General features: G+C 40.2%; 1 protein-coding gene across 2 annotated transcripts; it reads right to left on the reverse strand.

Moving 5' to 3' along the window:
* Window positions 1–1,045: 1,045 nt before the first annotated feature.
* FAM72A (family with sequence similarity 72 member A) lies at window positions 1,046–12,688 on the reverse strand. Of its 2 annotated transcripts, XM_058700487.1 has the most exons (4): window positions 11,140–12,688; window positions 8,651–8,728; window positions 5,795–5,919; window positions 1,046–2,081 (listed from the first exon to the last, which is right to left on the reverse strand). In XM_058700487.1, exons 1-4 carry the CDS (start codon window positions 11,289–11,291, stop codon window positions 1,987–1,989), a joined length of 450 nt encoding a protein of 149 aa, XP_058556470.1. In that variant the 5' UTR covers window positions 11,292–12,688; the 3' UTR covers window positions 1,046–1,986. The 2 variants fall into 2 exon arrangements, with proteins under 2 accessions (XP_058556470.1, XP_058556471.1); XM_058700488.1 differs by lacking the exon at window positions 5,795–5,919.
* Window positions 12,689–12,733: the final 45 nt, after the last annotated feature.

Raw genomic sequence — 12,733 nt, forward strand, 5'->3', positions numbered from 1 at the left:
CCCGGCTAAATAAAATGGTAACTGATTCATGTCTGAAGGTGCATATGGGATATGGCATAAAGATCAAGAGCAGGAGCCGGGGCCCCTGGGTGGCTCAGTCGGTTAAGCATCCAACTTCAGCTCAGGTCATGATCTCATGGTTTGTGAGTCCGAGCCCCACATCGGGCTCTGTGCTGACAGCTCAGAGCGTGGAGCCTGCTTCAGATTCTGTGTCTCTCTCTCTCTACCGCTTCCCTGCTTGTGCTCTCTCTCTCTCCAAAACAAACATTAAAAAAAAAAAAAGATAAAGAGCAGGAGCTCTGAAGTCAGTCTGTCTGTCTGAGTTTAAATCTGGCCACATCTCTGACCAGTTATGTGACCTTGGACAAGCTGCTTAACCTCTCTATGCCTCACCTGTCTTATCAGTAAAAAAGGAATAAAAATACCTACCTCATAGGTTTGTTGTGTGGGATAAGTGAATTAAATCTGTAAACAGTTAATTTTTTTTAAGTTTATTTATTTATTTTGAGAGAGACACATGGGGGGAGGGGCAGAGAGCGAAGGGGACAGAAGATCTAAAGAGGGCTGTGTGCTGACAGCAGAGTCCAATGTGGGGCTCAAACTAATGAACTGTGAGATCATGAGCTGAGCTGAAACCAAGAGTCAGATGCTTAACCAACTGAGCCATCCTGTTGCCCCTGTAAAGACTTTAGAACAGGATCTGGCACATAGCTAGCACTCAATAAATGTTAGCTCTTGTGTTCTACACCTTTACATTTTGGGGTAAGAAACATGGTTACAGGAAAAGATTAAAGGCAGGCTGGTCATTTTTATAATAAAACTTTATTTTTTATTTATTTTTTTTAACACTTATTTATTTTTGAGACAGAGAGAGACAGAGCATGAATGGGGGAGGGTCAGAGAGAGGGAGACACAGAATCCGAAACAGGCTCCAGGCTCTGAGCTTTCAGCACAGAGCCCGACGCAGGGCTCGAACCCACGGACTGTGAGATCATGACCTGAGCCAAAGTCGGCCGCTTAGCCGACTGAGCCACCCAGGCGCCCCATAAAACTTTATTTACAAAACCACAACTCTGTGTGTTTAGGTATCGCTATTGACAAAATGCTTACAGCTGAGATATTACTAAGCAATACACTGATTTTAGCTATACCTAAAACCACAATCCAATACTATCCCAGTTTCCTATTCCTGTGTGGCTCTGAATGCAGCTTAAAACAAAAGCAAAAACATTATTTATAATGTACAATGGCTTAAGCAAAACACTTCTTTAGTTCTTTTTCTATTTAAGGGTTGGAAGTGAGAATACTCATTTAAAATTTGCTAGTTACAGAAAAAGTCCTAGAGAATAGAATATGGAGGTTCAGTTGCCCTGCTTTCATAACACAATAACTGCATGACTTCAGAAGAATGTAAATAAATCATGTTGGGAAACAGTATATGCTGATAATTCTGTTGTTAAAATTCGTTTATCTAACATCGTGCTGAGGAATTAAGAGAATTTCTCCATATAAAGTTTTAACTTATTCTATTTGCTGATTCACAAAGTCCTGCTCCATTTTAAGGATTTTTCACCAGTATGACACAGGATAACCAGTACCTATGAAAACCTAACGGCTTGGTTTTTTAAAAAATTCCTGTTAAGCTTTAATTCCCAGTTGAGCTTGCCATCTGCATGCATGGTTCACCCCCAGGTAGTTGAGTGACACATGAAATAACCTCCAATCTGAAGTTAAGAATACATCTATACCAGGTGGAGGGTGGAGAGAGGAAGAGGAGGAGGAAGCCATAGAAGAACTACCATAACTCAGATGAAATTCAGGTAATTCATCTGAGATAGCAAATAAATAAATCAACAAATGTCTCATTTTTTTTCCAAAACAAGGAGAAATCAGTAGTATATCCTTGCTAATATTTTTAAAGTCAGTCCATTAATATTATCTTTTAAATAGGAAAATGTCTGGATATTATACATCTCATAATCCCATTCATCGAATGCACTCCTCTGCTGAGATATCTAATGTGTCTTCATCTGTATTCTCTTCTATCTCTGGCAAGTTGCCCCAAAGTAGGAAGTTGACACCTGAAAAGAAAAGATCATAAAATTACTTAGAGCCAGCTACTATTACAACTCGGAACATGATATAGAAAACCTTATATGTTAACATCCTTATACGGAACCATAGTGTTAACAGTAAAAAGATATTAAAGAATGTACCATAGATAAAAATTATCTAATATTATTCATCTAAGACATAAACATTTCTTAAGCCCTTTGAAGTAAGGGCTTGAATTCTAGAATCTTCGAACTCCGAAGGATCTCAGGGCCCATTTCCTCAAACTCTGCCTCTAGCTGTATTATGCCATAATCGCTCTACACTGGTAAGTTTCAAATCTATTTTAATGATTTTTAAGGATGGAGATCTCACAAGATTATTTTAGATTAAGTGTCTCTTTGGAGGGTACAGGAAAAAGGCTTGAATAAGTCTCTTCATCTCCTCAACAGGCACAAAAGTAGATGGTGGCTTTTTTGTGATTAAAAACAACAAGGTTTTAGAGCCACTTATAATACGAACTGCAATTCTTTCTTACAGGTGGGTTTTAGTCTGGAGGCTATCCAGGTTGTAGCTGCCATTACATTAAACAAAACAACAATCTAGGGGTGTCTGGGCGGCTCAGTCGGTTAAGTGTCTGACTTTAGCTGAGGTATGATGTCATAGTTCATGAGTTTGAGACCCATGTGGGGCTCTGCGCTGACAACTCAGAGCCTGGGGCCTGCTTTGTATTCTGTGTCTCCCTCTCTCTCTGCCTCTCCCCTGCTTGTGTTCTCTTTCTCAAAAATAAATAAATAAACATTAAAACAACAACAACAACAACAACAATCTAAAGCCTCATAGTGAAAGGGTAGTCAGATTCCATACTGAAGAATCTAGCCTAGACATATAGTAGGAACATGACAGATACATGATGGAAGATAATGACATGGTTTGTTCTGGGCACGTACTGTATTACAGAACTTAAAAGTACTGAACTGGGAAAAAATACAATTTATTAATTGACCTCTAGGGGAGCCAGTGGAGTCCAACAAGGAAAGCAAATCTCACATTATCAGGTTGTCAGCGTGGCCACGTGGTGGAAGAGAATGAGCCAGGGTTTGGAGATTTGGTTTCAATCTCGCCTCTACCACCGCCAGTAAGTACACCATGGGTGTTCTAACTACCTTTACTCTGAGTTGCACAACTGCAGACAATATATATTATTTTTTAATGTATTTAAATTTTTTACAGTATGGCATTATATGTATCTTTTCTAATTTGCTTTTTTCATTCAACACGTTTTTGAGATTTACCTATATCCACATGTATAGCTTTAGCTCATTTCTTTTTGTTTCTGAATTCTGTTGTGTGAATTAAATACGTATAGAGCAAATATATACATATATAGCAAATAGAGCCCCTCACTCATCACTTCCTCTAACTGCCATTTTGCACAGGTGCTCAAGGAGATATGTACAAGGAGGTGCACTGTGGCATTGTTGAAACAGTGGAAACCATCAACTGTCTCTCTTGGCCGAGATACTAGAATCTAATCAGGCAAGAAGTTAGCATCTATTTCATGCTGGGGGGGCGGGGGTGGATACAGAAGTCTATCATATTGTTTTCTGCATTTTTTGTGTGTTTGCATTGTTTATAATAAAAAATACTCTGCCCTCCCCTCCCCTCCCAAGAATGAACAGTATTCTGCTTCCGGTAATATGGCTTTGATGAGCTAATGGAATAATAAGGAGTTACTAGGCCAAAATCTAAGGGATAATTAGAACCATAAAGGTAAGTGGAGAGCTGAAGTCAATTTGCCTTTGAGGACATTTGCCAATCCCAGAGAATTTGAACTGAGGTTTCTCAAGAGTCCTCAGGAAAGTTTTGGGAAATCAGGTGGACACACGCAGCCTAGCCTAGAACATTGACTTGGGGCCCTTTCCATCTAAACATTCTAGAATTTCATAAAGCTTGTGTATGTGTTCCTTTGATGCAGCTGATTCAGGTGATTCAAGGACAGTCCCAGCATCATGAGAAACCCTGTTTTATACCAAGCATCTTGAAAGTCTCATTTTAAATCACAATATTAGGGTTACAAAGGAGAAGTTTGATATTCTTGGAGTGAATACTCAGAGACATGAGTAGTTCGGCACAATTGGTTCAAAGGAGAAAAAATAAACTAAGAGATTGGATCTGACAGAAGGAGCACCTTCCTTTCTCTGTTAAGAAGGGAGGAAGGAAATCCTGTGATACATCTGTTTCTCATGGATTAGATTCAATGTGAATGGAAGAATGCTGGGCTTTTATCTTTGAAAAATTGACCAATAATTAAAAAGTAAATCAAAATGGAAAAATCTCCACCCTGTGTTTTGAATTCTATGAAGCAGGAAAAATAGTATCAAAGCAGAAACTTCCTTTAATGTGTCCATGGTCAACACAAATATAAAACTGGAGGCCTAAGTTAGGAACCTGTATCTCAGGGGAGTTCACATAAGTCTCTCCTCAAAAATGGCCTTCGTCACATCCCAGAGTCTGAAATTAAGACCCCCAAATGATGGGTTGAGAGCTACAATTGAATGCCAGGTGATTAAAAAAAAAATCAGAGTCTATAAAAACCCAAGCATAATTGGAAGGTTTAAAGACCCTCAGAACCTAGCTTACAATTCATGATCTTCCGTCTGTGAAGACAAATCATCCTTAAGAAGAGGAATGTATTTTAAGTTCTGAAGAAGATTAAAACATACATTTAAAAACCTGAGGGTGTTAGTGCCAAGTTGGATTGTCGAATTCTTTAAATTTGTTCCGTAAACTAAAGTTCTGCAAACTTCAGTTCCCACTAAAAAAGTCCCACTACAAGTCAACCTGGTCTGTTGTGTAAGTAGGTATGAGATAGAGAAAACACATGTGCACAACAAAACCAAATGGCTGCAGACAATATAAAATGTATTATGTAAACATCCTTTAAGAAGTGGTTGTCGGGGCGTCTGGATGGCTCAGTCAGTAGAGCATCCAACTTTGGTTCAGGTCATGATCTCATGGTTGGGGAGTTCGAGCCCCACATTGGGCTCTATGTGGTCAGCCTGTCAGTGCAAGCCTGCTGCAGATTCTGTCTTCCTCTCTCTGCCCCTCCCCTGATTGCTCTCTCCCCAAATAAATCAATGTTAAAAAAAAAAAAAAAAAGAATTGGTTGTATATTTTCCTACTAAATAACTAGTACAACGTATCGGCATTAAATATTTCCCTTGAATAAAATTCCATCATAATTTATTAATATAGATGTCAAAATGTCTTTTTTTTTTTTTTTTCTTTCCTGAAGCAACATCACCAAATACAGAGGTTACCTAGTCATCCTCCCTCCCAGGTCCTACTGGCCCAGGCTCCCCTCCCTACTTTCTTATACACACACACACACACACACACACACACACACACACACACACTTGACCATCAGATCTAAAATCTTCCAAAATTCTCTGGAGTTGTAATACGTATCAGTGCAACAATTTAGAGCAACTATTAATTTTAAGAGACCAAGAAGCAAAAGAGCCAATCTGAGGCTCTTGTATACACAACGATGAAATAGAAATGGCAAGGAATTTTGGCTAGTAGTTCCCCTAACTGAGTATTTGGGTTAAAAGCCCTGAAGTTTCACACTTTCAACTCTTTCAGAGAGAATCCTCAAACAATCAATTGGTAGTTTCACTCAGGTTTTGGTAGACAAGTAAATGTTACAGGAATTTCCGAGTCAATTGTTTCTTACCGGTAGCGTCTAGTCTGTTAATATCATAAACTGCCTGGCTGTGAAACATCCAGAAGTGTCCATTGTTGCAGGAAAGAAGGCAGGAACAACAGGGAACAATCACATGATAACCTACAATGTTCCCACTAAGAAAGAAAAGTAAATATACTCAGATACCAGGTAATAACTGGCCATATAAACATTTTCGTGTGCTAACGTAAATGAACAGACCGCCTCGAGTCCTCATTTCCTCCTAACAACCTCCATTGCTAGATCTTTGGGATGGGAGTGACTCTGGTAATGTTAAACTTGACAGTGCTACTGTCAAATACTAACACATTCTCCATTGCCTTGCGAGTGCTGCTTTACACGTTGTCCTTTCAGAAGGTAGCTTCTAGACGCCATGCCATAAGGTTGTGATGTGTTCTGTAGAACACCCAGAATTGAGGTGCTGTACAGACAAAATATATCAGATAAAAGGTTTTTGCTATCCCCAGGACTGTGGCAAGTTGGGTTCTTCTATGTTCTAGTTCTACGCCAGCACCTAAAAACTGTCTCAACAGATGGAGGAGTAGGAAGACAGCATGAGCCCCTGTACACCAAACACAAGCTGGCTGCTCTAATTTTAGTTTTAGTGTTTTTGAAGGAATTCAGAAATAAAGCAAATCCGTAGCTTCTAGAGAAAGTTGCAAAAGTTTTTTACTGTCTTCAAGATTTTCCATCTGATTGCAAGTACTTCACTCTTCCACAGATTTTTTTTCCTATATGGTCATTATTAAATAAAGTGAATATACAGGGAACGTTTTAGCTAGTACTTTTTTTTTTTTTAATCATAACATGTACTTATACCTTGGGTTGTAAAAATTCTTATTATAGCTTGTTCCCACCCTGGGAGATGTGGGAGTCAGTCAGTTTTGTGAGGCCCTATAAAAAAATACTATAAAAGGTACCAGCCTACCTAAAATATGTCTTCTAATCATAATCTGCTTGAAAGGCAAACACATGAAAGCAAGTTGTTCTTGGACCAGGACTGACAGTTATTTGTAGGACTATATTGCAAGAGTAAATTCTATGGCTTTAATCACCATCCGTATTCATTCATTCATTTACTCATTCAATTCATGTTTATTGAGCATCTATTACTATGTGTCAGGTACTGTTCCAGGTGCTGGGAATACAGCAGTGGACAAAGTCCTTATTCTCATGGAGCTGACATTCTAGTAGGGACACATTCAGACCATTTTGCTCCCCTGCTAAGGCCCCTTCCGTGGCTTCCCATTGGCCAAAACTCAAAACAAAAAAACCCCTTCATATGAAGGTCTAGATCTGTGCTATCCAAAATGTGGCTGTTGAGCACTTGAAGTTTAGCTAGACTGAACTGAAGTGTGCTGTAAATATAAAACATATGCTGGATTTCAAAGACTAAGGATAAAAAATAGAATGTAAAATATTTTGTTAATAATTTTTTATGTTGGTTACATGTTGAAACAATATTTTGGTTATATAGGTTAAGTAAAGTATATAATTTAAATTAATTTCACTTGTCTCTTCTTACTTTTTAAAATGTGGTTATTAGAAGATTTTCTTTATTTTTAGATTTTTTTAGCAGATTTTAAGTTACATATGCGGCTTGTAGATTTCTATTGGACAGCGTTCCTCTAGACTATCTGGATTCTGACCACATCTCCAGTCTACTCACACTACTCTCCCTTGACGTTCACAATGTCTCAGCCATGCTGGCCATCATCTTTTTATTCCATGACCATGTTAAGCTTCCTCTTGCCTTGGGTTCTCTGCACTAGCTGTTCCCTGTGCCTAGAACATTTTCCCTTGCGCTCCTTGTCATCCTTTCGGATTTAATTCCAATGTTACCCTCTCATGAGAGGTCATCCCAGACCATGCTATCTCAAATAGCTCTTACCTACTCTCCCAACCTCTATTTTTCTCTATCATTTATTATTATTATTATTATTATTATTATTATTATTATTATTTCCTTTGGAGCACCTTCCACCCTATTCAATATCTTATCGATTTAAATATCTTACTAACCAATCATCTTCCCACTAGAATATAATGTCCAAAAGCCAGTGACTTTGTTTTATTTATTGTTGTGTTTCCAGCCCCTATAGCAATGATTAGCACATAGTAGGACTTCAATGTATGGTTTGAATGAATGAAAGAATGAATTTAAGTCATCATTAGCACATAAGAATTTAAATTATTTGGATTATAATTTATAATCCAAACCCCATTTAAATGTTAAAAAAAAATCTCAAATTTCTTCTCTCTAAAATGGGACAAATAATACTCAAGTCTGTCTACCTCTCAAAAGATAATAGTAATAGTTTTCATCTGTGTTGTAATTTATAGTCTATCAAGCCTTTTAACATTCGTAATTAATTTAATCTTCACAACACTCTATAAAGTAAACACAAAAGATATTTAAATTTTTATCTTCTTAAGTTAGAAGATTGTTTCTATCTTCTTAAGCTATAAATTAAACAAGGAAACAGAGGTCCAGGGATTTAGAGGCTTAAGGAATTTACTCAAGATCACATTTAGAGTAAGAGTAGGGCCAGGGCTCAAACCTGATTTTTACGATTGTAACTCTGTTTTATCTTCCCAAACTACATTGACTTTTTCTGAAAATTAAAGCAGATATTTGTCAAGGTGCTTTGAAAAATTATAAAATCATATACAAATGTGACACAAGACCCTTTCAAAAAATAACTCGAAGTAACAAATGGTTTTTCAATGGCTCACTGCATGGGTTATAACCAGTGCTCGATGCAGCCCACTGAACCTTTCTCTGTGCTGTGGTGTTAACATCCATCTTCCAAATGCAGGGCCATCTAGAATCTTGCCACAAATTACCATTTTAAACATGCGATGTCTTTCAGTTTACATTTGCAGATTTCAGTGAAATAGCATCTTCCAATGAAGTCCACTGCACTGGAGAAGGAAATGTGCAGAAATGGTCAAAGGTACTTTTTAAAAAATTGTAAAAACACATATAACATAAAATTTACTAAATTAATCATTTTAAGTGTACTGTTCAGAAGTCTTAAGTGTATTCACATTGTTGTGCAATGAATCTCCAGACCTTATTTGTATCACAAAACTGAAACTCTATGTCCATCAAACAGCTCCTCATTTGCCTCTTCCCTCAGCCCTTGGCAACCACCATCTACTTTCTGTTAGTATGAATTTGACCATTTTATATAGCACGTATAAGTGAAAGCATATAGTATTTGTCTTTTTGTGACTGCCTTATTTCATTTAGCATAATGTTCTCAAGGCCCCTCCCTATTGTAGCATATGGCAGGATAGCCTTCCTTTACAAGGCTGAGTAATAGTTTATTGTATGCATATACCACATTTTGTTAATGAACATTTGCATTGCTTCCTAGCAGCATTCTTCACAGTGACCAAGGTTAACCAAGGTTATTGTGAAGAATGCTGCTAAGAACACGGGTGTGCAAATATATCTTTTAAATCTTGCACTGAATTCTTCTGGGTATATATCCAAATATAAACACATACTCAGATACATATATACACCCAGAAGTGGGATTCCTGGATCATATGGTAATTCTATTCTCAATTTATTTAGGAAATTCGATGCTATTTTCCATAGCAGCAGCACCACTTTATATTCCTACCAATAGTGCACAGGGTTCCGATTTTTCCATATCCTTGTATTTTTGGTTGTGATTTAGCAAGAATTTTGTAGACCCAAAGAGCTGAAAGAGACTCTAAAGCAGAATGATAGTATATTTTGTAAGAGTCAGTTAATACTTCTGAGCTTACCATAAATATGACAAAATTCCACTTAAATAATCTTATGTGTTCATTAATTCATACATATCTTAGTACGCTAATCCATTACTATTACAACCCCTATAAAGAAGAAGAGACAATAAGAAAAACCTGGTTCTAATGTAGACTCTGGTCTAACCTCTAACAGTTCAATATCTGAGCCCTCATCTTATTGCTTACCACATCTATTGCAAAGATGAATGGGTTAATATTTTAGGGGCATCTGGGTGGCTCGGTCGGTTGAGGGTCCAACTTTGGCTCTGGTCATGATCTCCTGGTTCGTGGGTTCGAGCCCCGCAACGGGCTCTGTGCTGACAGCTCAGAGCCTGGAGCCTGCCTCATTTTCTGTGTCTCCCTCTCTCTCTCTCTCTCTTTGCCCCTCCCCAACTTGTGCTTGCTCTGTCTCTCAAAAACAAATACATATTAAAAAAATTTTTTTAATTTGTCTGCATGTGTGCATCTGTGTGTGCTACTAGTAAGAAAAAGCTTTAGACAAAAAAAAATCATAGAACCTGTGCAATAGTAGGTTCTAGATTTATTGTCTAGTGCTTTTTTTTTTTTTTGTAACACACAGGTGCACACACACATACAGAAGTACTTAAAATATTAACCCAAATATCTTTGCAATAGATGAGAGCCATTTGCTTTGCCAGTAGGCATCTCTACACTTAAACCATTTCAGAAAAGGTTTCAAGAAAGGAGGAGTTCATAGCTTTTGAGTATATTTCCAAAATGTTGAAGTTTCTATCATCACAAAGTTCATTTTAAAGTATTATGATTGTTAGCCTAAATCTTGAAAATTACATAAGGGTATAAATATGCTGCCTATGGAAGAGAAAGTACCTCTTGGAGCTAGAAAAAGGTACATTTGAGTAAAATAAAATGGCTATTTTTCCAAATAGGTAGCAAATTCTTACGTGTCTGAAAACAGAATTTAAGAGGATTTAATGATGCAAACAAATGCGTGGTATCTGCAATAGTTGACAAGGATTGTTTTAGGGCTAGGTCTATTTCATCGCCTAAAAATCTATTTCTCTCTCATTAAGAGAGAGATTGTTGAGAAAAGAACACTGAATTACCTGGACAATGGATCTGATTCAGCCTGGCAAATTGCAAATAATGGCAGCAAATTATGAATATTTTTGGCCTAAAACTTTATGGATAAAAATGAAAAACTTAACTCTTCTAACAGTACAGAGAACCTTGCCTGAATTTACCTAGAGTCTAGGGTCTAGGTCGTGGATTTGATCCAGTGAGTTAGGATGGTTGGGCGGGGCACAGCGCCAGGGGATCCAACTTAAGGGATGTGGTCACATGACTATAATTGAACCAGAAACATTACATCAGGACTGACCACTCTGGCTAAACCACAGACTTTGTCCAGACAGTCTGCCCACTTAGTTATACTCCAAGGGGATCATCAGACTGTTGGGAGTGGCTGGAACACCAAAATGATAACCTCCTTGTTGACTCCCAGAGGTCCAAACCATACACTTTTCCCATTTAGTTAAAGGCTACCGTTGCCCGCCACTAGCAAGACTTACTTGGTAGGAGGGATGTCTGTAGAGAAAAGGTCTATTTCAGTATCAGCCAGCAAAACAGCCTTCATTCCCCTAGAGCTGAGCACTTGTTTACAGAATTTGCAACACAGGATGGACACGCACCGGTCCTCGAAACTACAACTGCTGGTAGACATGGCGTCCCGGAAAGGATGCGGTGCGGGGTTTTGAAAAAGGAAACAAGAGCAGTACCTTTCCTAGTTGGATTCCCCCAGGCCAAAAATCAAATTGCGAGGCCTCGACCTTTTCTAAGCCCTAAAACTGGGGAGGAAATGAGTTCTTTCCTGTTTTCCCGTGGGAGGGTGAAAGTGATATTTATTGAGTAGGAACAGGGCGAAGCAGCAAATGTGGCTTTCCTTTTAACTTTCGGGGAAGGCAGGGGGATTTGAAGTGGGGAGGCGGCGAGCTACAAAAGGCCTGGGAACTTCTCTACAGACTCCCCAGCCACGCGTCTAAAAGGCTCCTGTACTCTTCTGCTCCCGCCCCTGTAGCAATTCCCTTAGCTTTCTCCTGCAGAGTCCCTCCGTGAAAGCTCCTCTCCTAAGCCCCTCCCTCGGAGCGCTCCAATTCCTCGTCCTCTGATCGCCGGCCACGCGTCCCGACCCACGCCTCCTCTTTGGAAATCTTTCTCCTCTTCCCAGGATCCAGAAATCCCCTCAGCTTTTCCCACCCGGACGAACCCGGGTTCTCCTCAGTCCTCCCAGGACCCTCCCTCCTCCGCTCTGCTCGCTGCTAGGCCCCCGCTTCACTTCTCTCCTGGCAGCCCCCAGCCCTCAGCGTGCTGGCTGGATCTCGCGCCGTTTCTCTTGGTCCCGGTCCCTCAGCTCTCCCTCGTGCCCCCCGCTGTCCCCTTAGGTCTCCTCCGGAGCGGCCGCTCCGGAGCGCGCGATGGTGTTGATGGGACGGGGCAGAGGTCGCTTTTGGGGTTCAGTCGGCGCTGGGGTCTCTGTCAGCGAACGCGTCGCGTTTTGCTCCCTCTTCCGCTCTCTCTGCCTTTCCAACCGGCTGTCAGTTTGAATTGCAGGCGCAGCGCACCGATTGGGAGAACCGGAGTTCGCCCGCGTCCCGCATTGGAAGGCTCGGGAGCCTTCCCCCGCTGAGATCTTAGTGGCCTGGAGACCGTACGCCCCGCCTCAGTAACGGTGCCGAGATGAGCTCGGCTTTCTGGTTGGCCGAGTTTGGCTCCGCCTCCGCTCCCATTGGCCGGCACCGGGGGGCTTGGGCAAACCCTACTCCCGCCCCAGTGAAAGAGGCAAGGCACTCCCTTCACGCTTCTTATTGGGAGACTTTCTACAGTCCCTACTGGTCTCTACTCTCTACTGGCTAAAATTCTCCGCAACGCCCCTCCTCTCTACCCCGGTCCAATTGGTAGTGCTTTCTCTCAAGAGTTTGTGTTTGGCTGTTGGTTCCATTTTAACCCCGCCCATTAATTCTACTTCTGGGCTCGGCAACCCTGGGAGGAGCTTGCTCTATGACCACGCCTCGGTGGTGCTAGTCACACCTCCAAAGTTTCTCAAGCTCCTCCTCCTCATTCCAGACCTCTCGAGATCAGCTATTCCTATTGGCTACAGCCCCCATC

The sequence above is a fragment of the Neofelis nebulosa genome, chromosome 15 (genome assembly GCF_028018385.1).
Source record: "Neofelis nebulosa isolate mNeoNeb1 chromosome 15, mNeoNeb1.pri, whole genome shotgun sequence".
Taxonomy (NCBI): Eukaryota; Metazoa; Chordata; class Mammalia; order Carnivora; family Felidae; genus Neofelis; species Neofelis nebulosa.